We start from the raw sequence: 24,403 nt of genomic DNA, 5'->3' as shown, positions 1-24,403 counted from the left end.
TTGTTATCACATCTTTCAGTGCTTCGATTAGTACTTCTTCTTCGCGAGCATTCCAACTACGTCTTGTCTTGTCTTGTTTTTTGCTCTTACCGACAACACTCGCCGACGATGCTCCACTATCCATGTACAGTAGATTGACTTGTTTCTCTGCCTCTGTGCAAAACACAACATATTTCAATGTGTCAGAATTATTGACAAAGTAAACAGCTACGGATATATGAAGCTAAATATAGTGCCAAAGCTGTATGGATTTGTTTATAAAAACATACGTGGTAGAACAATAGTGAATAACGTCAACACATTGGTTTTCTTGGCGTTAACAAAACAAATTCAAAGAAATTGAAAGTACAGTAGCTAACAATTTAAATGAAATACAAGCAAGTTAATTGTTCGTGTTCCACATCGACATTGCTAACTCGTCTCTCCAAGCATCCCACCCAATCGAAGACTCCAGAGTGGTGATGAAATCATTTTGTGTGTCATTAGCCGGGCTGCCAACATATTCATCGACATTGTCCATGGGATCTTCATCCATTTGAGTTCGTATGAAATTGTGTAATAGAATGCAAGCCAAAATAATATGGTTCTGAACTTTGAGCGGGTAAAACGAAGGACTTCGAAGGATGGCCCATCTTTTTTTCAACAAACCAAATGCTCTTTCGATTACGTTACGAGTATGAGAGTGTCTCCAATTGAACAACTCCTTGTAATCTTGTGGACCGCAAGCACGATTGCCCCAAGCATCACGATGATACCTAACACGCCGATACGGCGTCAAGAAACCCTCAACATTTGCATATCCATTATCACATAGATAATAACACCCTGCGTTTTCGGAACAACAATAATGAAAATGTTGACAAATATTTGTAAGTAAATCATTACTTCAAACTATTACTACAAAACGATAAAATAAATAGAAACATAAAAATTAAAGATATAACCTCGTGGAACTCTCAATGAATCATCTCTGTTCAGCGCATCTCTCAAAACTCGAGCATCTGTCGCGGATCCCTCCCAGCCCGTGAGAGCGTATATGAAATTCATATTGCGGTCACATACCACCAATACATTCACTGCAATTGTACCTTTTCTATTTCTGTATCTTGTTTTTTCTCGGCAAGGGACATGTACACTAATGTGGGCTCCATCCAATGCGCCGAGGCAACCCTGTCAGCAATTTTTAAGTAACATAGATATATTCGAACCACATACTTAGGAAACCAAACTACCAAAATGAAATAGGTACAAATGAGGTATTACCTGAAAACACCTCCATGCTTCGTTTCTACAATCTTCATCGACAGGAGACGGCTTGACAAGGAGTAGTGGATGTAAATTTAGCAATGCTTTAAGAACATCATGGAAATGAGCACTAACTGTCTGTCCACTACGTATGTAATCATGCCCAGCCACCCGATTCTTTTTATGATGCGCCAATATGGACAAGAACAATGACACTTTCTCTTGGACGCGTACGTATCTTGAATCACATAACCCTCCTAAGTTTGTTAACAAATAACAGAGTCGTCCAAACGCGCTTCGATTCATCCTTAGGCTATTCACGCATTGGATATCTCCAACCTCGATAATCCTATGCAGATTGGTCAATTGCGCATTTACTCTTTCGATCATGATGTACGAAGCAGCTTGTCTTCGACGGACACGACGGGTTTTTGAGACCAATCGATTATGCTCTCGTATTAAGAGGCATAACATCAAAAACGATCGACATAACGTATGGTTGACCAGCAGAAAGATTACAAATTTTCTACTTTGCTCCACGTTGTCAGTAAACTCACCCGAAAACTGGAAATTTATGTGTGAATAGCAAACAAATAACATAAACTTTTTATACTAACAATTGTGATTTAATGGAGACAAGATTGACGGACATGGATATTAACCAAAATGAACAACGCAAAATTGTATTTGCAGTATCAGTTCAGAAATTTTCCATACTTGTGTGAAGCAAACTTTTTTCCGATATTAAATGTGAAGTAAAAGAACTGAAGACACATTTACGGTAGAGTAGAGAGAAAAGAAATACAATTACTTTATATCCGCGCTCATAAACTAAATCCACGCTCATAAACAAAATCCACAAAAAAATGAAGTTTAAAGTGTTGGGGAACTTCACAACTAACCAAACATCACATCCACAGCATACCACAAGCTTCCACAAGCTCGAAATAAAAAAAAAAGAGAGCAAATTTGAGCAGAAGTGCTTATTGTGAAGAAGGAAAAAAATGAGAGAATGAATTGTACTACCAAACAAAACCCATTTGAAGAAGTACAACAATTACCTCCACAAATTTTAATGGACTGCCGACTTCAACAGAGAGGACGCCTTCACGAAGAGAGATGAGAGGAGGGTGGGTTTTTATGTTGGTGGGACAAAGGGTAAATTGGGGAGAGGGAACATTAACATGTGGTACTGTTCACGATAGGATTGTGTATACCATCTCCTAGTTGGGACTGTTTTCTCGTTTTTTCATGCTCAAACAGTGTTGTTGTCACGGGCCGGGAGTTAACAATGATCGTGTGAAAAACCAGCCAAACAGCTGATAAACCAGTACGGCTTCATTAGTCCTCCGATAATCATTCTAACCAAACGTGGCCTTATTGTCTTTGGAATGGTTCAACCTGATTTCATAATAAAAATATAAAGAAATTGGTGATTAAAATCTGATATGATATTTGTCTCAATCCGAATTTACTTTGCCAATCAATATAATCACAGACATGATGAACTAACCAAAATCTTATGAAAACGACCTTAAAACTGTTTTCGTGTATATATATATATATATATATATATATATATATATATATATGTCGATTTAATCATTATTTATTTATGTATATTTTAAGAATGAAGGATAACAAAAAACAAGTAAAATCACTTTGGAATCTCCCACCAATAAAGTGCAATCCTGGAAACCCTAATTAAAACCAATCTGCTCTAAATTAAATTAATTCGCAAGTGGTACTAGGGTTTCCATCTTTCAAATTTTCTTTGGAACACCCGAGTATTCAACATTCGGCGACTATTTTCTGCTTTTTAACCCTAAACACAGGTGATCAAGGCTATCTATTTTGTGCTCGGATTTTTTGTTTTCTGCTAACCCTTGGTCTCGATCTGTGGTTTTATTTTTATTTTATTTTTCTTTCGATTTTTGTTGTTTTAGTGAAGGTGTAGATGGAGGAGGAGAAGAAGGCGGAGGAGTTAAAGGGTGGGGAACTGCTGTTCTGTGGAACAACAGCCTGGGATGCCATTGGTCGGCGGAGAAGCTTGCCGGAGGAAAATTTGGTTTCTCCAACGAGGCTTAGGCCTCTTATGGGGGTAGACATTCGATTTGTCTTCTCTGGTTGCGGTATGGAGATAAAAATATAGGCTTTGATTTTTTGCCTTTGTGCAGTGATTAGATTTCAAGTTGTTTGGATTGGTTTCTTGCTTTCACGTTTCTGTAAGATACGAGTGTTGAAGGTTCACTTTATTTTTTGTCAAAATGTAGTGTCTTGTCATTGCGTGGCGTTGGATATTGAAGGTCGCTGTTACACCTGGGGACGCAACGAGGCGTGTTAACTTTTATTTTATTTTTCCAGATGGAATTAATTATTTTTCTTGTGTTTAGGATAATTCTTCTGTGTAATTTTTGTTTTAATAATACACAGAAGGGACAGCTTGGGCATGGTGATAAGATTCAACGAGATAGACCAACAATTGTCTCCGCATTGTCCAAGTTTGTTTCTTTTCTTCTTCTGCTGTCCTATTCCACTTTTCAGAAGCACGCTTTTTAGAAAGATTGGTTTATTAGGGACCATGCATTTATGCTGAATGGGCGTGCATTTTATGCGTATTATCACCCTATGTTAAATTTCACATTCTTCCTCCCAGGCACAAAGTTGTCAAGGCAGGGGCTGGTAGGAGTCACACAGTAGTAGTGACTGAGGATGGTCTCTCTTTTGCTTTCGGCTTGAACAAGCACGGGCAGCTTGGTTCAGGTTCCGCAAAAAATGGTGGGTTCCAGTATCAGATTACATCATCAAGTTGTTCGACAATTACATGTTCACCGCTAACTGCTATAAGGATTGAGATTTATTGGTGTAGAAAAATGGCCCATTTGACTATATTGATTACAATAATATGTATATTCAGATATTTAAAATATTTTATTGCAACATTTTGCTTTTGTCTGTTTTATTTCTAATGCCTGTCAATGCCCCACTTGCGCCGTATAGGTAATATTCTCAGTCAATATAATCTATCTTGGAATAAACTTGAGGAAATTTAACTACCTTTAAATTTAATTGATGGCTTATTTTTTGTTTTCTTTGTTTTTTCAAGTATCTATATCCTTATTTTGTTTAAATCTTTAAATTAATTGATTTACACATAATTCACATCGAAGGCAAATTAATGAATTGTTTGCAGAAGGCTCACTTTAATATATTGATTGCCATAAAATGTTGCGAACATGTGTTCTGCAGGTGAATTGCCCTTGGCATGTTGTTCTTGACAACCATATTACTTTCTAGGAAGCTTGATTGAACACTTCTTCCATTTCAATCTCGTGTTTAATCTTTTACGCTTGAATTTGATAATATATTATATTCTGAACTCACCATTTGGGCAAACAAGTACAAGAATTGATCTTCAACATAGATAAAAGTTTAATCATGTAACTGTCTCTATTCAAAGCACTACTACTTTGCTAGTGGCTCCTTTTAATTGGACTATTTATTCGCTGTTAACACACCATAATTGTCGATAGTGTTATTTCCGTGTTTATCTATTTGTGCTACAAACTTGGTTGGTGATTTATTTTTCCTTTTATGGCAGAGGTTGAATCTTCTCCAGTGCGTTGCACAGTTTCTGAAGTCAAAGCAGCTGTGTGTGGTGGTGAATTTACTGTCTGGCTAACATCAATCGAAGGATCTTCTATTCTGTATGGTTTGTGGACCTCATTATGAATGTAACTTAATAATGTGCAGTTTGTGTTTGGATGGGAGCCCAAAAGTCCATGAGCTTTTTTTTTCAGATATTCACGCAACACATTTTTATGTTACAAATTAACACTCAAAACACAATCAGTACACAATTGCTAATATGCCGCACAATTATGTTTTCTTGCTCTTCTGTTTACAATCATACACTCTTTTAATTTTTTCACGTGATCTTTTCGCCTCTCGCTGTATTGCAAATAACAGCAACTACTAAATCTCTATCCAAACGATATAAACTGTTTTTTAATATTTTCTCCATAACTTTTTTAAATTTGTTTTAGTTGATTATAGGTAAAAAGGTCCGATCAAGGAATGGACAAGTTTCTTATTGTTATTTTTTCTATTTATCTGTTCAAAATACACTGATTTTTAATCTATTTCTCCAAGAACTGCTGGTCTTCCTCAGTATGGACAGCTTGGGCATGGTACTGACAATGAGGTGTGGGCTTAGTGCTACTTATCTTATTTTTGTGCTTTTGTAGGCATTTATGCCCAAATTTGTCAGTTGTTTCATTAAATTTGTAGACATTCTCGGCTTTTTTTGTTTATCAAATTTGTCCCAGTCTTAGAATTTCTCAAGTGGTTAGTGTACACATCTAGCTTGTGAGATTAGACAGGGCGCCATTTTACCCAAATAAGATCTATTTTCCAGTAAATATCGGTTTCAAATCATAGACTTCAAATCGTCTGTCTATGATGGGTTCTTTGTCAAGTGTGCAGAAGCCCTTGTATTATTTTGTTTTGCCATGAGTTTGAGGTTGCTAGTGCAGAAAATTTTAAACCAAAACCTTGATTGAGTAAAAAACTGAATGATGCTCGTAACTCTTGTTTCATTTTGGAATGACTGGATTGTTTCTTGTTTTTCTAGTTAGGAACTGGCTCATAATTTAGGAATTACCTTTTTACAGAAGATGCTTAATCTACAATTTAGTTAGATGTCTTGACACTGAAATTTTAATTTCTTAGCAATTTATATTATCTTTCCTTTTTGCTTGTGGGTTTCAGTAATTTAAGAACATTCTTTTGTTTGACAGTATAATACCAAAGATAGTTCTGTGCGGCTTGCCTATGAAGCCCAACCTCGCCCTAGGGCAATAGCGTCTCTTGCTGGAGAAACTATAGTCAAAGTTGCTTGTGGAACTAATCATACTGGTATTCACACATCTAGTTTGCCTGCTCATGACGTACCTATATTATCATGTCATCTTGTAACTTGCTTATCATGTATACTGTTAAATAATCATTCCTGATTCCTTGTTTTTCTTTGGCCTCAGTGGCAGTCGATAAGAGTGGTTATGTTTACACGTAAGTTTTGCATTTCATGGATTTTGTATTAGGTTATATGATTATTTGCGAGACAATCACGCCTGCATATTCTATGTAATCTGATTTTCTTTTGTCGATGAATGATTAGGTGGGGCTTTGGTGGTTACGGAAGGTAAAAAGTAACCTCTATTGTCATCTTATTTTGTGCATTTTTTCCATTATTATGGGCGTAATCAATTCGATTCTGGAGACAGGCTTGGACATAGAGAACAGAAGGACGAATGGTCTCCACGGCGAGTTGATGTTTTCACAAGGCATAATGTTTTACCTGCTGATGCAATTGTTTCTGCGGGTTCTGTCAATTCTGCATGTACAGCTGGTAGGTTGTGCCATGTTCTTTTTGTAGTGTGCTTTTTCCAGTCCATTTTACGTGTAACAATTGATTTCTTGTGTCCCATAATTTATCTCCATTTTTTATTGATTTATATTTATATTGAAATACAATTGGGATACTTGGTTGGGCTTAATTTGTTTGTGGGTGTGGCATAATTGAATTCCATGGAATCTCTACTGTCTTTACATGAGGACATATTGGATTCAGTTAGTGAAGAACTTTTTTTAGTCAATTGTAATGTTCGGAAGCAAGTTATTCTCAAAACTTGATATTTATTGTGCTCTTTCTTAAAATTTCTCTGGCTGCTGAAAAACTCCATATAGTTATTCACCAAGTTAGTCGTATGATGGTTTCAGGAGAACAGGATTTCTTGTTAATTTTACACTCTGAAAGTGCTGCAATTATTGATTTTGCAGGAGGTGGGCAGCTTTACATGTGGGGGAAATTGAAGAACAATGGAGATGACTGGATGTACCCTAAGCCTTTGATGGATTTAAGGTCCTATTTTGTTTTCATTCATGTGAATCAATGCTTTTGTTTATTCGTCTTCTATCGGGTCTGGTAAAGTAAAGTGTTTGTATCTTCTGCGGGAAGCTACAAAAGATGTGTATTTGGTGATATCTTCATATTGTTTCTACTATTCTACGTGTTTGCATTTGGAAAGAGCTGTCACAATATACAGAAGTAACTGCATTGGAAGGAACCGAACACGTCTTTACCCCCTTATGTTCAAAAATTTGTCTGTGCAGTGTTTTCCATTTTTAGATGCTGTGTTCTTTGCTTCTCTTTTGAGCCCCTCAATCCAAAAAAAAATTAGAGATAAAAAGTAACCTTCTAAAACCTGAACCACTCCCTTTGACTTTGTTGTAATAATGATTAACTGTGCTCTTCTAAAACCTGAACCACTTCCTTGGACTTGTTGTAATAATGATTAATGATTAATTATACCCTTCTAAAACCTGAACCACTTCCTTGGATTTTGATGTAATAATGATTAATTATACACTTCTAAAACTTGAACGACTGCCTTGGATTTTGTTATTATATTTATTAATTATGCACCTAATTGACTCTATTCAAGACAGTTCCTCTCTTTTCTACCTCAATAGTATGACACTTATCTTCTCATATTTCTTAGTATTTTCTTTATTTGAAAACATTTGGTAATCTAGTTTTAGCGTTTAATACTTGTGTTCTTCTACAGTGGTTGGCATCTACGCTGTATGGATTCAGGCTCTATGCATCATTTTGTTGGTTCTGATTCTTCATGTATAAGCTGGGGCCATGCACAATCTGGCGAACTGGGATACGGACCTCTTGGACAAAAGTATTTTGTTTTACTAAGTAATTTTTGCATGCTGCATATGCAGGCTCATGCTCCGCAATACAAATGTTTTTATCGAAATTGGACGTGTCATTGTATTTTGATGCCTTTGTTTTATCTTCCATCGTGTTTCTACCCTGCAGATCTTCTGCAGCGCCTAAAAAGGTGGACTTGCTAGAGGGCATGCATGTTATCAGGTTTGTATCATCTTGTGGATATGGAAATTCTTCTTGTCATTTTTGATCACACCTGCCTTGTTTTTTGGTGTAGTGTTGCCTGTGGATTTGCCCATTCATTGGTGGTTGTTGATAGAACCAATGTTGCTGATCGTCTTGAGAAGGTATATGGTTAACTCTTCACTTAATTTTCCAGTATGTCTGGCATGACGAGGCGTTGACTTTCTTTATTCTTCTGCTTCTGACTGTGTTGTGACCTTGTGCTTGGAAATATTTAGTGTCATGTAAAAATCAATAAGCTAAAATTCATTTTTGTTTTTAAAATTGTAGCTGAAACACCTGCAAACAATTTGTGATACGCATGTTTTCAAGTCCCTTGAAACTATTGCGGAAAGTATCAATATGAATATAATGAAAGCATAATTGTGGTTTTCTAAACAAGAAAGAAAAGAACGTGGGAAAGATTTTCAAATATTTTTATGGAGAGATTATGCTAAAATCATGATCGAAAAAATATAATTATTTTTTATGACACTTGAAATGATTGTTCTAATTCAGGGTGATTTCATCCCTTAGCGCATAAAAACATGCTTACCGAAAAAGAAATATTTTTGTCTGCATGGGGTACTGAAAACCTTCATTAGCCATGTTTGTAAAATTTATCTATGCTAGTGTCTATATAGCACACATTACTTGTATATACTGTATACAAGCAACGTGTGTTTCCTAAATGTTTGCTTACATAGTTCTTTTTGGTAGATTTGTTTTGAAAGTTGTTTGGATACATATTTTTTAGTGGTTAGGAATATTGATATAAAGTAAATGTTTGTTTAAATAAATTTTTTTTGGTTTGTTATTTCGTTTGATTGCTTGTAGATCCTTTCGGATTTGTTTTTTTAGTTGTTGGGAATATTTATATGAAGAATTTTTTTAGTTGAAATAGGTTTCGCTTTTGTTTGTTTTTTTCTTGTAAGATAGATTTTGTTTTTTTAGGATTTGGGTTGTTTGGGGTTTTTGGTTTTAAGAGGCAATTTTGGGAAATGAAGTTTGGTCAAGGCTTGAGAGATCAAAAGCCAGCATCAAAACCTCTCCCTTGATAAGATGGTAAGATTTCAAAGTCCATATGATTTTTTCTCTCTCTCTTGACAGCTTGAAATCCATGATGGCAAAGCTACTGGTGAAGGTATGCTGGCATAACATCTTGTATGGGCTCTGCCTGCCCTATTTTGGAGGCGATGTTTGAAAATTAGTAAAGATCCTCAAAAAAATTTCGCTACTATTTCAAGTAGGAAGACCAAAGAGAATTGGGTCTATTTTTGAGAACCAAGAGTCAGTTTCCAAAGCCAATAACTTTTTTGGGTGATGTCATATTTCTCCCAGTAGTTCAACTTGTCAATGTTTCAACACGACTTGGTTTGGCAAATTTTTACTGTATGTTGTTTCTAAACTTTCCATGGTGCAGGCCTTGAAGATCCCAATAATAAACCTGAACCCACAATAACAGAAAAACTTCCTGATAGAAGTTCTGTGAAAACCTCTCAGAACTCGAAAAAGCGAAAGAAAGGGAAAGATTCTTCAGAATCTGAGGGTGAGAACGAGGAGAATAGTGATTTTGATGACAGTGACGACAGCGACAAAGAAATGAACGGAAAGTACTCCGGTAGAGGACGAGGCAAAAATTCTGGTAAATCTACTCCAAGGAAGAAAGGTCGGGGTTCTGGGCGTCCATCAAAATTGACAGCTGCTCAGAAATCTGGTGGAGGAAAAGGAACTGGGAAGAGGGGAAGACCTAAAAAGACCTGAGCTTCACCCTTGTTGAATTTGATTGATTGATTTTTTTACCTCTATTGTTGAAGTGTTGAGGACTCCTCATCTTAATTGTACTTTTATTTCATTTTAATTTTCTGGATGCATTTTAATTTTGAACCCTTTCTAGCAAAATGCCATCCTCAGATTGATGTCAGTTTAACTCGAACGCGGAGGGGGAGTCTGTGTATTAAACCAGAATCTATTTAAAATGCCTTTTTCTTGTTTTCCGCATTTTTTATTTCTCTTACATGTGCACCCATATTTTCTGATAGAGTAATAGGAATTATATTACGATTGATTCTGGGCTGTTTTTGTATTATGTTAATTTAATAAATTAAGTACGACAAATTAAATCTGTTTACAAGAACACATTTTTGCATATTATTACTAATTAATTAAATTTTTTTAATATATAATTTAATATCGTACAAATTGGTAATATAGACTTGACCAATTTCTGATGTAAATATTCACTTACTTAAGCAAGAAGAAAAACATTATTACCTCCCAACGGATTCGATAACTTTTCAATTCGTTAAAATCTTGGAATTAATTTTCGAGATCAAGCTAAATATTTACTCGGTTTTAAAAGCCCATGAGTATGATGCGAAATATACAGTAAAAAAATTATTTTGGTCCATCGAAATAATTTTAAGTTGTATAATGATCATAAGCCTTTGAAAAGTTCAACAATTGTTCGATATTATTACACCTTGTTTACCGAAATAAAACAAGGACAAATGTGAGCATCTCATTTTTAATATGTATTACAAAAATACAGTAATCAATTCCCACATTTTCCGATGTAATGACATTTAGTTTAATTCTGATATAGTGACATTTTAGTTTAATTCTTCGGCAAGATGTGTGATTATTAATATTGATTTTGGTTAATATTTTTTTAAGGGATTTTGGGTGTGTGTGTGTGTGTATATATATATATATATATATATATATTAGAGTTGGGAAATAATTTGTTATAATTGAATTTCAAAAACGATCGGATCAATATTTTAGTTTTTTATATAAAAAAAATCAAAAATTTAAGATCGAGTATTCTAGCTCACTTTCAACAAAAGAGCATTGAGTATTCAGAGACGCAAATACTAATTACTAACTAATAAATCAAATATGTAAAGTACTCTTTTAAAATAAGTTTAATAATCTAGTACTATTATTAAAGCTGAATAATAAATAATAACAATTTTTGGACTTTCATTTTATATTAATTTGTTCCTAAAATACATCTTCTCCATAAATACTATTATTTTAACATAAAAAATATAATAAATTATTTATTAAAAAACATAATAAATTAGAAATTCAGATATTAATTTTAAAATAAATTATTCTAATCTCGTTATATTTCTATATAAAAAATTAGTATAAAATTATATTTTAATTGAGTAATGAAAGAAAATTCCGGGCTTCTTCAATTCCTCTCCGCGTTCTCGTGATTCTATAGGTCACGGATCGGTAGTTGTGGATTTGATGGCAAAAGTCGATCGAATTTTTAATATAAGATAAAATGTTAATTTTAATATTGTATATATTAAGATGTGATGTTTTTAGTTTTTATTGAATCAAAGATAATATTATATTTGTGTTTTAGTAATTAGTTTTAGTTTTCCCCTAAAATCATTCGATTAAATGGTTAATATCATCATTAAAATTTAATAATTATATTGTTAAACATATGTTAGTGTTTTTAATTTTTTAAAATCATTTAATTATAAAAATTTAATAATAACATTATTATTATTTATTATTAATCACAGTGATTTTTTTTTTTAAAAAAAGTTACTAAAACTTAATAAAAGACGATAATTGATCCGACAAAACCTAAATTACCTTGATACATAAGAACACTAAAATGGACGTTCTGCCTTAAATATTTTCATATCACCAATCGAACGTAATTGTAAAAAATGAGAAGATCGAAGAAATCGAGAAGAGTTGCTTTGGCTTCCGACGATAATCTTTTTCAGGTATATCATATCGAGAATTTTAATATCTTCGTTTTGTTAAGTGATTGAAGTTGGTCACAAAGTTGTGAATAAGGGTAAAAAAGATTTGAGTTTTGTGGACTAGAAAATAACAGATGGCAAGAAGAATAAAAGACCTTTACAATTCAATTAATGGGGATATTTCATCATAATTCAGTTGGGACATTCTATCGAATGAGAAGTAACTGGATAACTCTTCAGCCTTAATTCATTGAAATATGTGAATCAAATTGATTGCTGACACTTTTTTTGGGAATTTCGTGCCATTAATCATAGAATGAAAGTAAATGGATTTCGTGCACCTGGAATCCAGGTAATTTCAAATTCATTTGCGGGGTCTGGATGATATTGATTTAGGGCTCATAATATAAAATCTTATATTGATAAATGAAACCCAACTGGTGATTTTGATCAAGGGAAAGTTATGATTTATCCAGTCATAATTTAAATTCTTATATTATGGATGGTTGGATCACACGACTCATTCTGTCAATCCTCTCCATGAGATATCTGTATTATATTGTACCAAATTGATGCAAGGGTGGTTGTATCCCCCGTTTCTTGCGCCGTGTATAAAATATGAAGTATTGGGTTAGCTTTCCGTATCAAACTTCGTCGGTCAGAAATTAAAGAAGTGGATTAATTAATGGATCACAATGTACATGGGTTTGTGATTTTTCCTGACCATGCCTGGGTTTTGAAAGCTAAATATTAAAAACAAACAGGTATATTTGTCTGGTTAAAAACAAACAGCTGCTTTAGCATGCCTCGACTTCCCCCAGTGAAGACACCTGTGGAGAGCGGGACTCGAAGAAAATGCAAGGGAGTCGAAAGATTGTCCCTCATAAAGGAACATTCAACTTTGATCAATGGAGGGAAAATAGGACGCATAGATTGAGAGGGGGTTTAAAGTTAATTTAAAGTGCGACCAATGGATCATTATAGTTTAATTTAATTTAAAACGTACGAATTTTTTATCAGTTCCTTTGGGTAGCAAAAGTCTTCTTTGATATGAGGTGCTCATCCCCTCTGGTCGTACATGTTATGATGTTTGCATTTCATCAAACCCGTGTATGTAGTTCACAGATTTGCATCCTTTTTTCCAAAATGTTGTAATTAATAATGACATTATGTACACATAAAGCATGTGCTCGTGTCACTTGTGTAATATTTTCCCAGCAAAGTTCCATGATCCCAGCAAAGTTCCGTGATGATCTTCTACCGAATAATTCACATAACTGGTTTTTGGTCATTAGTTGACTTGCAATTTACGTATTTGAGGTTGATCCTAAATTGCTGCATGATGAACTATATTACATTCCTTTTTTTTGTTCAGAAGAATCTCCCGCACAAGTGGCTGTGGGATTGGGAAAACAGGACCACCTCCAGGCAAAGGCATTATGGCCACTCCAGTCAAGGGGTACGGGAATTGATGACAATTTACCACCAGGCTTTGAAGGAATCCAACCTGCAAAGCTCTGGAGGATTAAGTTGTCTCAAATACCATTAATTACATGGAGATGTCCTTCCAGCGTGAGTCTATTGCTATATTATTATTTATGATCGATCAGTTCAGGTCACTTGAATACTCTTCTGCATTTCTTCACTTGTTTTGCAGTTCGAAGTAAATAGTTCATGGAGAGAGTGGTTGCTGGAGAAGAGAGCATAGAAATGGAAGTCCAGAAGCAAAGGGAGATGACAGTGCTGGAATCAATATATCCTCGCTCATCAGTTATTCCTCCCAAGTATGATTCAGTACTATTTTTGAGTTTCGTTCTTTTTTTCTTTCTTCCATATCATTTTAGGCTCTGAAACTTTTTGCAATGTCATTTTTCTTGAATAACGATAGCATTTTAAAATCCCTTACAGTGATCACAAGTAAATTTTACTATCTTTACCAATTTTATTCGAATAAATTATTTCATTTCCTACTTTATTTATTGAGTGATTTGACTACATATTGATCTTTCGTACTCCATTTTCAATTCTCGTGTCCATAATTAATTGAACATTTATAGCCTCTATCTTTGGGCAGCCCCTCCACTTTAGTGGGTGCGGATGAGTCGGCTATTAATGACCAAAACACCCCTTTGATCCCCGTCACACCAATTGAAAATGAGGACATTGCATTGGATACAACATTGGGCTCCATTGCGGAATATACCAACTGTGCAGATAATAAAATTGCCTCGACAGTCGTCCGACCTGATACAGTTTTAGCAGCTCAAGTTGCATTGAGTTTAATCACATCAAAAAGTTATCAAGCAAACTTGATTGATCGGGAGCTACTCATAAAAATTCTCTGTGACCCAAAAATGGTCGAGCTACTTGTTACAAACCCTGCTGAACGGTCCAGCACGCAGAACATGCCACAATCATTCCACGTTATTAATATGCCAACTTCCAACTTTCAGACCATGCCAATCATGGGAGCTAGTACTTTCTCATCGACCAGCACACTGAGTGTGCCCAATTTGATGTCTCCTCCCAAGAATTCATTTAATCCAGTCAGCATTGCTGTGAATGGAAGAGATCCACTCGCTGATAACTTTTCCAGACCAGAGCTCACCACCCCTTCGATGCCTGCAAGTAATTTACCTTTTTACCTTCCAAGTCGGAATCTACAGTCATCTGTACCTGATGTGGCCCCGGTGCCCCCTCCCGCAGTTCCCAATGCAAATGACAAAAACTATTACAAGAGCCTCATTCAGCAACATGGAGAAGGAAAAAGGGAGATTTTGCCTCGATATTCTCATCAAACAAACGAAGTGCAGCCGGGAACCAGTCAAGAATCATCAAATAGAGCGAAATCAAGAGACTCAAAACAGAAGATAATGAAGTCCTGCATCTATTTCAATAGTTCAAGGGGTTGCAGGAATGGAGCTAAATGCGCCTATCAGCACGAATTATCAGCCCAGCAAAGAGTCATTGGTATTCCGGAGGTTGAAAGTGCAAAGAGAGTGAAGATCAATAGATAGATTACTGGTTCATATCAATGCTATGAGCATCTTCATCCTTGCATTATGTCTTCTTGAAATGAGAATAAATTTGTATTCGTTTATTCATGTTAATGAATTTTCCTTTTGATCCAAGTTTTGGATCTTTCGATTACATTCTTCTTCCTTCAACTTTGATTCGTCTCCTAAAGATTAAGTTTGGGATGCCCATTAGGGTTTTTGACCTTCCAATATATGAAATTTGTGAAGGATATTTTGGCAGGCCATGGAGTAATAGATCATATATTAATTTACCCTCTATGTTATGATTAATATTGGACCATTATTTTTTTTTAATGTAATATTGGACATTATTTAATCATATACAGAAAATTCAGGACATTTTTCATGAATTCCACGACTAGGAAATTCAGAAGTTGAAAATTAGAATATATAGAGATTGGTCAATGGCAGTGAAGGTTGTTTATAAAATTGAAATTTAGATCTAAATCAACCCAATATTTAGCTCAAGATGAGAGGATTGTCTAAGTCCATATATGAAAATCACAAAGATTATATTCAATTCAACTAATGTGAGATGACTAGCACATTCGTCCGAGAATGAATATCTGGAACAAAGGCTAAGTCCTCTCCAGCTTAGGATATCCACAACTTGATTTTCCATCAAGAAGGAGCAGATGTTTGCGAGGCCGGTGAGAAATGGCTTGCAGTTATCCCAGAAAAATAGATTGCATCTGGGACTTGTCGAATTTGTCGTGTGAATTTTGGTTTTTGGATGAGTTTCCTTTGTGCTACACTGCTACAACGTGATCGGAAAAGGGTTGCTGGCCCGCTCGATAGTCTTATTGTCGTATACAATACACCAAGTGCATGGGTGATGCATGGCTATTTTCTTGGTTGGATATGATTTCATTATGCAGCCAAGAAATTAAAGCGGACGAGAAGCCGTATTAACCCTATTCGTCCTGGTATAGTTTGTGCCATATTTGTTCTTCTTGCATTCATTTCTTGAACTTCTCATTATTCCTACATGTTTGCTTCGTTTTCTTTCGTTTATCGAAGAGATTTGCATATTTATTCACTGTTATCATCATTATATATATTTTCAATAGATGTTGTTTCGGGGAACATTATCATGATAATAGTATGATATATCAAAATTGGACGCCAACAAAGCATCAGATTTACTGTCACGTGATAACCCAATGATGTTTTTTGCTCTACCCCATTCTCACGCCCACACCCACACCCACACCCACACTGTATTACAAGTTTTATTTTTGGATTCGAAGGTCGAAACAGCTGCAAGAGAAAACGTATGGGTTCTGTTTCTTTGGCTGTCGGGGATGGAAAAGCAAGATTCAGCAAGAGGTTCAGTTTGTTCCTCGGCAGTAAATGTGTTGATGCTTTTTTTCAGTAATCACCACAAATCTTTTTGCTTTTTATTCTTTCAGTTACCACCCCACTGTCCTAAAACACAATTAATCAATTACCACAATCCCGGGAGATACCCTTATTCGTAGGAATTTTATATGTATACCCCTGTTTGAATTCACTTACGAATATCTCTCTGATCTCGGAAAAAATTAGCGCAATCCTTAAAGAGATTGGATCTTCGCAGCGGAAGCTAGCCCAGATAGAGAAGAAGCTTTTAGGGTATGAAAGCATCGATCTTTCAAGAAGAAGCTTTTAGGGTATTGAACCACCACCAGCTGCCTTTGGGTAAAGATTCAAGAACTGGGATTACTGAAATGGTGGCATCCGTTGAGCATTCTTGTTACAATCGGTAGATTTAGTCTCAATTCATGAGCTATAAAGTTAACGGCGTGTGCCCTGATGATTGGAGCCTTGGTCAGAAACTGATTCTCCAGGGATGTGAGCCTATTCCGAGAAGATGCTTCACGAAAACAGTTCCTAAGCTCAGATTAGATTGTAAGCAGATTGATTGAACGGTTTGGATATAAGAAGTTGAAGTGGGTTGTTGGAGAGAAATTTGATGGATCGAGAAAACTAGAACTTTACTTGTCCGCTGTTCTACAGAAACCAGTAAGAGTATGATATAATATATGTTTTCCATAGATTCTTGTCGTACACAATATGATTCATCTAAGTGAAATGATTAACATGATAAGAGTTCTCTTTGTAATGTCAAATAAATGAACGACATCAGAATTTTCTTTTTGTTGATCTTTTTGTGCTAATTTTAACCGATCATTCTAGATCTGGATCGATCATACGCTAAAAATGTGATTTTTATCTGAAGAGTTCTACTCATACATTACAACAATCAAATCTTCACAAACATGCTAAAACTAAATATCTATTACAGTTGGCCTAGGTTCTTTCGACTGTAATTTGCCAATGCTTTTGTGGAACTGGATGTGAAGATGCAAGTTGAGACTCGGGCAAATTTATATTGAACGCAGGCCTTTTGATCCTATGATCCATAGGGAAAAAAGGTTATCTGGAAATCAGTTAGAGCCTTTTTTACCGCATCCATCTTCAGATACTGAGCCATTAACTGCCTGCACCCCAGCAGAGTTTAAAAGCTGCATTCCCTCTTCTCCCATCTGCTGAACTTCCGACGGTGATAGAATTCTGATGCATTTAACACAGCCCACGAATTCCCTACACGAGTCAACATAGAATTTAGTCTCCAAGAATTTTTGTCTGCTCTGATAGAACAGATTTATGAGGAAATGTTTTGTATGAGCAGTTTGTTTGATGGGATTAATTGATTAATTACACACAGGAGGTACTGAGGAGAATAGAGTAATGGTACTTACTCCCAAGGATCATCTCCGACAAGAAGAACATCGTTTTCGAAATCCACATAGACCAGTTTCCATCCAGAACCCATGTCATTGAGCAATCCCTTGAGACCAAACATGTGCTCTATTTCCGCACGTAGCTCGCCGTAAGTTTTGAAACTAGAGACATCGATCGATCTTCCCACAGATCCGACCTTTTGTATCTGTCACAACTCATCTCATCAGCATAGAATCATATATTTGAAAATATATATTAACATTTCAATGCCATCAACTTACTTATGGTGTCAAATTCTTGTGTGTGCAATCGAATGCTTTTTTAACAATATTTTTTTGTACGAGAAACAAGAACAGTTAGTTACCTTAGTATAAGTCCGGAATCTTGGAGTAACTTGCTGCCACGAGCCATGATGCAAAATATTTTTGTCATCAAAATCCACATTGCTTGAAGATGCTCCTCCCGAGTTATCTGCATATTCTTGGAGAGAGAATGTCTGAGAATCTGCTAGGCTAGCTGATGTAATCTGGGATTGGACATCTTGGTTTGGGCAGAAGTTTCTCACAAGGTAATCAGACTGATTTTGTAAATCATTGTTCTTTAATGCGCAAAAACCATCCAAGAACGTGCTAGAAACAGAAGGATCAATTACTGTACTTCCATTGTTATTCTCACCAAGATTGAAGCAGCTATATATGTCACTCTGATTCTGGCTCTCATCTGATGACAAGTCTTTCAGACCACATGAATTATACTGAAGAGTCGACATTTCTTGATGAGACAACAGGGTCGGGAGATTGGTTTGGGACATGCACTTCGCATTGTTAAAATGAAAATCCCACGATTCTTGACCTACTGAAGGCGGCAAGTTGCTCACAGTTTCTGGTAGTGGAGAAGGCTGACTGGATTTCTTGAACACAAATGAAGATCCCGGATTTCTAAACATGCCAGATGGGGAGGAACATATTGAAGGATATGTATTAAATTCAACCTGACTAGGGTACTGGAACAAGGTATTAAGACAATCGGACTGTACGTGGGATGGATCACTTTGCGGAGTTTGAAAGATTTGTGAGTCCAACCTTGAGTGTGTGATCACTGGACTCATTTGCATCCCATTACTCTGATTCATGACTGGAACATCATGTTTGTTATCATAGCACTGCTCTTGTGACTGAACCTGGCTAAGCTGATCTATAGTCAGTGCAGATCCTACTGTATCCATAGAAGTTTGGTGCACAACTTTTTCTGGTGCCTCTGGGATTGCCGGCAGTAAAACATTTGAGCTCGTGACATTTGTTCGGCTGCCAACTAATCGTCCGGGATAACTTTCCACTTCTGGAGGAATAATCTGTGGAGGAGTCGGTTTATTTGCAGATTGCGCCAAAGATTTGGATTCTTGGAGTGCTGCGTCCTTTACTAGCATCTTTGTTAACTGATCCGACCATAGGCTTGATACCGAGGAACATTGAAGATCCCCAAGTGGGCCGTGGAAAAGAGAACGATTTATTAAAGCTTCCCATTCTGGCTTTGCCCCTGATATAAGAAAAGGCCCTACTGCTCAATACACGGAAAAGACATGAAACAGAAGCTATTTCAAATGAGAGAAAAATACCTAAGAAAGCGGAGTGGTAAGGACGCTTCAGATTGCCCGATATAGATGGAAATATAAAGAGGCTTTCTGGAGTTTCAATTTCCCAGGGGCTAACTCTACTTTCCTTTTCACAGCACCCAGGCTCATCCCACTCTACCTGTCACCGAAAATAAGTATAACGTTAGTCCAACAAGATCACATTTTTATCAAAATTAGAGGTATCCTAGGTTCTTACACTTAATAAAAGTAACAAATACCCGAAGACTGCGCCATTTGGAATTTGGCCATCTTAGAGGATCCAAAACGCTTATACCAGTAATGGTTCCCATATACCTGTGTAAATAGTGAAAGAGAAGTCAGATAACAGAATATGAGACAGCAAACTCAACCAGGTAAAATTTGAAAGTTTACCTCCGTTTATTGGAATCTTCTGTTTCAAACATCATACCAAACCTCATACCTATGGAGAGTTGTGTACCATACAATGCTTTTCGATATTTAGCCAGTGCAATGACAAATTCTGAGGGGCATGCTCTAGAAAATGAATAATATTGCAAAACAAACAACATTTAGACTTGTTTTTTTGTTGTTGCAAGAATACGACATAACTGCTCAGTCAATCAAATGGATGTTGTATCTGAAAATAAATGGAGTAAAGTGAAAATGTATCTCATAAAACCTTGGATTGTAGAAGATTGTGAATGGGGTTCTGTTAGCCGCAGCATGAGCAGCAGCAGCCAGGATTCCGATGTGCATGCTATCAGCAGACAGAACAGAAGATGGCAGAGCTGCTTGCTGACGATTAACACGCCTCACTCCCAGTAATAGCTGGGACTTCTCATCTCTATGTATAACATCCATAAAATCACAGCAAATTTAGAAAAATGCTTTGTTTCAGGAAATAATTCCAAATATGCATTGTTGACCATTACTCGACTTTTTTAAACAAACTGCAGGAACGAAAACTACCTGATAAATAGAACTGCATCGCCTGCTCTAAGCCGCTTTGCACCAACAAACATGCTCCAACCAGTTGTTAGAAGGTGCCGCTTTGGCTGTCCTAAATAATAATGAAATAAGCAGAAAGGTAAGACTTGAAAACTGTTGTTCAGTCTCTGGTTCGTTTGGCGTAAATTTATGTCTCAAAAAAGAAATTACAACTCGAACAGGAAATTTCTACATAAATAACTTAAACAATGAAAAAGGAAACAATTTATTTACCCCTGTATACATGTCGAAAAGTCCAGGTGTTTTCATGCAAATCTCGAACAACAAGTTCTTGAGTGGGTGGTTGCACCGAGTAATCCTGAAAAGTAGCACAAAAAGTATATCAGTTAAATCTTATATTTATGAATAAAATGTAAAAAATAACCAAATAAACCAAAACCGAACCAGCTGTGGAAAGAGCTTTTCTGCAGCTCTTCGAGGAACCGAGAAGCCACCATGTGTGCTAGTATCACTGGCCGTCAGTGTTTTGCAGAAAAATTCAGCTGGATGTTTACTGGGTCTTACTCGAAAGTCGGGTATAGGAAACACATCTTTGTCCTAAAAAAAAATGCAAAATATGAAACCACAAAACATAAGGCAATTAAAACTAGTTTGCAATGGTGTATATCATACAGAATTCACCGGCTGAAGGCTCATTTGCGCATAAATTTCATCTGTGTCTTTGTCTGCCTATTGATCAAAAGGAGGTTAGCTAAATATTTCTGATCAAAAGGAGGTTAGCTAAATATTTCTCTTCCAGTATAGAAATTGATCTGTTTATTTCAGAACAGCCCCTTTTTCCGTGTAAAATCAAGCACACAAAAATGCTGCAAGGACATACATGGAGTGTAACATTGTGAACTTGACACAACAAATGAGACGGGAGATTTGGGTAGCTTGGTATCTGTGTTGTCGCTGATCTATTTGTGGACGCAGCAACCTGAAACACACAGATCCGAAATACTATTATGTAATATGACCAGACGAATTTTTCGAAAAAATCGCCATATACACCAAAAACGTTAAAATTACACGCAGCAACGATCACTTCAAAAAGTAATATCGAGGTTATTTTGGACGCATTCAAACAACTTAACTTTCTTGATGACTGAAATAATTCTATAATTGATCGCAAAATGGTTAAATTGGCAATTTTTTAACAGAATATGCATCAAGTACGTGTAATCTACACAATTGTTTATACTGAAATGAATTGCCATAATGATCCTAGTTCAACTTTATTCTTGACATTAATGAAGCTTGTAAAGATTATGTGATCCCAATCCTAAATCCTCCTCTAAGTTTCACTTTACCTGCGATTTCGATCTTATCCAGCTCCTTAGTCCACAATAAAAACAAAAATACGGTGCTCAACGACTCCAGTTTGCAATTTGCTAAGATGAGGAAAGAAACTCACCTGTTCACTGTGCCCTTGTGGAAAATAGTACACTAGGCTTCCAACCTGAGGCAAGGTAACCAGCGGACCAGCACAAGCATGCCACAACTCAGAATTCATGGGCTCCTTTGCCCCTATCGAGAACCATGATCAAGTAATTAAAATTCTACCCACTACCCAGTACTACAAATTTGAAGAGATCTTAGAAAATAATCTAGATTTCTTGGAATAATGTAAAACAAATTTATACAGCATCATAAAACAGAGGAATTATAACAGACCTGTATGATCCTGCATTTCTTTCAACAATTTCATCCCTTCTAGTATTTTATGTCCACCATTGACCAAACCTTCGGGTTTGAACTTTTCTTCGACAGAAGACATATTGTATATGTATTTATGCTCTATTTTTCACTTACTTTAATCGTAAAAACATCCCATTTTCAAGAAATCATCACACTCTCAGAAAGATACAAGCTTTCCATCCAAAAACATCCACTCACATGCTCTTGAAGACCTAGACGAAAAGGGAGACGACCCATTTCAATGAACATCACCTTCCCATCACTGTTTTTATTGGAGGTGATGAAGACTAAGGCCAATACAAATATTCAACAAGAATCTAGTACCATGAGAGGAACCAATCCAAGAAGCCTGGCCTAAAAATCCAAAACACTGCAAAAAGTCGCTGAAAAATCTACTTGGTCTTCCTCTTCCCCTTCCACTCTACGAAAAACAACCCATCAGCAGCAAAAGCCAGAAAAAAGCAAAAACTAAAAATAAAATAGAGGGGTCCGTTTTCTTGCATAAAAGCACGCGGACCGTGCCATGAGTGGTCGGATTATCAAGTGTTTCGCCCTTTTTCCCCGTCTTTTCTCTTTAGATTTTTTCTCAAAAGAAATCGACCTTTCTCAATCAAAATAACACCAAAAGTAATTCCAATCTTTTGTACCCTTTTCCTCTCTCTCGCTTTTTTTCACTCTTTGTTCACACCTTCACTGTAGTTGGTATGCTGATTTTTTTAAGGGTGAGGAGGGTAGTGCATGCTCTTATCCTGCGCCCACACTCTTTCTGAAAATAGTAGATTCTGTTGCAGCAGCTTTAGGCCGAGAAATTGGTGAGCTATTGAAATAAATAACAAGTGGGAATTAACAGAACAAAGCCATTCCCACACGAAATCATTAGCATACGCGGCGAAGAACCAGTCAGATGAATTAATGAAATCAAATATGTAAAAGGGACAGTTGCTTGCATCCATAAACTAGCCCTATGGATAAACAACAATGAGAATGTACATTACTTATATACTATTACACTCGTTGGATATATATATAATATATATTATATATTATGTACATGTTACTTATATAACTATTAAAACGAAACTTTGTTGGATATATATGAAAATATATATATTCATATCATATGAACTTTATGATATATCTCAAATTAAAAAATATAAATTTTCATCCAAATATAATTCACAATGGGAAAACAATAAAAATAACATAATAGTAAATTTTATCGAAACCAAAATCACGATGTACTTAAAAGGACTAAACATAGACAAAATATTATCAAATAAAATTATCTTAATTAACTAAATTAGCGTAATAATGTTAAAATAAAATCACTACTAAATATTTAGCAAATTAAATATCAATTGTAATTTTGCTAAATAAAATAGATATATAAATTAGATAACATAAAAAATTTTGTGAGAGAGCCCCACAAGTCATTTTATTAGACGAATCTCCTATTTGATTCACTAATGAAAAAGTATTATTTTTTATGACAAATATATATATATATATATATATATATATATATATCCACAAATTAGGGGAGCGTGATGTCAGTAGGCCAGAAAACATTTGTCTCATGTGTTTTGAATCGGATGCGAATATTATTGTTGATATGTCTCCATGCATGAAATTTTTTTTTGTAGTTATGAAACTGTCTATGATTTCCATTTTCTTCCTATCTTTAAATTAAAGATATTTCTTATTGTTTAAGTCAACAGAAATCCAGTGGAATTCGAATAGTACCTTTCTTGAGCTTTGCCTCAATGAAAACTTCGATGCTCGAACTAGTCTCTAGTAGTTTTCAAGTATATCAGTCGTAGTTCATGTTTGATCATCCAGCAGTAAAATGTTTTGTTTTGTTTTGTTTTTAAAGAGAATATGCAGACGCTATACTTCGAATCTACGCTAGATAAACTTTCGAATAATGGTAAAATGTTATTTTTTTAATGGTAAAATGTTATTTTTTTTTTAATGGTAAAATGTTATTTTGATTTTATGGATGATTGTCATAATATGTGATTAATTAGTTTGCGCACTTAATTTGAATTAAAATAAAACTTAGGGGTGATTGGCGAGATGAAAGTAGGGAAATCAATTATTAGGCGTTGGAAACAAATGGTTTTCCTAACCATTTCCTAAAAGGAGTAGGGAATTTGTTTTCTCTCAATTAAAGGGAAAGAAAAAACGTTGGTCCTTTTAAATTTCAAGAATTCGAAAAACATGGTTTGGAAAAGTTAGCTATTGAGGTCATGGTAAAATATAGAAATTTTGATAAAAACAAGACAAAGGCGCATTTTAGCACGTAGATTACGAGGTTATCACAGAGGAGTCATTTCTTCTTATGTTTAGTTGGATCAAGACTGGACCTTTCGTGGTAATTCGTAATATATTAATTCATTCTCTCACTTTC

General features: G+C 35.6%; 2 protein-coding genes, 2 long non-coding RNA genes and 1 pseudogene across 4 annotated transcripts; 3 read left to right on the top strand and 2 right to left on the bottom strand.

Moving 5' to 3' along the window:
* Positions 1-2,876: 2,876 nt before the first annotated feature.
* Positions 2,877-10,206, top strand: LOC140825750 (uncharacterized). The gene is made up of 17 exons (XM_073187697.1): positions 2,877-3,080; positions 3,192-3,377; positions 3,519-3,580; positions 3,679-3,746; positions 3,902-4,023; positions 4,847-4,952; positions 5,398-5,449; positions 6,045-6,162; positions 6,285-6,315; positions 6,425-6,448; positions 6,531-6,655; positions 7,087-7,168; positions 7,875-7,997; positions 8,138-8,191; positions 8,265-8,334; positions 9,320-9,353; positions 9,633-10,206. Exons 2-17 carry the CDS (start codon positions 3,203-3,205, stop codon positions 9,971-9,973), a joined length of 1,587 nt encoding a protein of 528 aa, XP_073043798.1. The 5' UTR covers positions 2,877-3,080; positions 3,192-3,202; the 3' UTR covers positions 9,974-10,206.
* On the bottom strand, positions 8,350-9,157 carry LOC140825751 (uncharacterized). The gene is made up of 2 exons (XR_012116737.1): positions 8,554-9,157; positions 8,350-8,433 (listed from the first exon to the last, which is right to left on the bottom strand). It is a non-coding gene; the product is annotated as an uncharacterized lncRNA (long non-coding RNA).
* Positions 10,207-11,878: 1,672 nt separating the features above from the next.
* Positions 11,879-15,093, top strand: LOC140825749 (zinc finger CCCH domain-containing protein 6-like; annotated as a pseudogene).
* Positions 15,094-15,640: 547 nt separating this feature from the next.
* Positions 15,641-17,123, top strand: LOC140825748 (uncharacterized). Its single transcript, XR_012116736.1, has 2 exons — positions 15,641-15,910; positions 16,235-17,123. It is a non-coding gene; the product is annotated as an uncharacterized lncRNA (long non-coding RNA).
* LOC140825747 (auxin response factor 5-like) lies at positions 16,738-22,929 on the bottom strand. The gene is made up of 14 exons (XM_073187695.1): positions 21,970-22,929; positions 21,710-21,822; positions 21,134-21,232; positions 20,926-20,982; positions 20,698-20,850; positions 20,527-20,611; positions 20,275-20,365; positions 19,985-20,149; positions 19,717-19,839; positions 19,563-19,638; positions 19,327-19,462; positions 18,076-19,247; positions 17,729-17,916; positions 16,738-17,570 (listed from the first exon to the last, which is right to left on the bottom strand). The coding sequence occupies exons 1-14, from the start codon at positions 22,070-22,072 to the stop codon at positions 17,414-17,416; spliced, it is 2,718 nt and encodes a 905-aa protein (XP_073043796.1). The 5' UTR covers positions 22,073-22,929; the 3' UTR covers positions 16,738-17,413.
* Between the last annotated feature and the right edge of the window lie 1,474 nt (positions 22,930-24,403).

The sequence above is a fragment of the Primulina eburnea genome, chromosome 3 (assembly GCF_022965805.1).
Source record: "Primulina eburnea isolate SZY01 chromosome 3, ASM2296580v1, whole genome shotgun sequence".
Lineage (NCBI taxonomy): Eukaryota > Viridiplantae > Streptophyta > Magnoliopsida > Lamiales > Gesneriaceae > Primulina > Primulina eburnea.
Note: the sequence above shows the minus strand (reverse complement) of the source record. Positions and strands in the feature narration are given on the sequence as shown.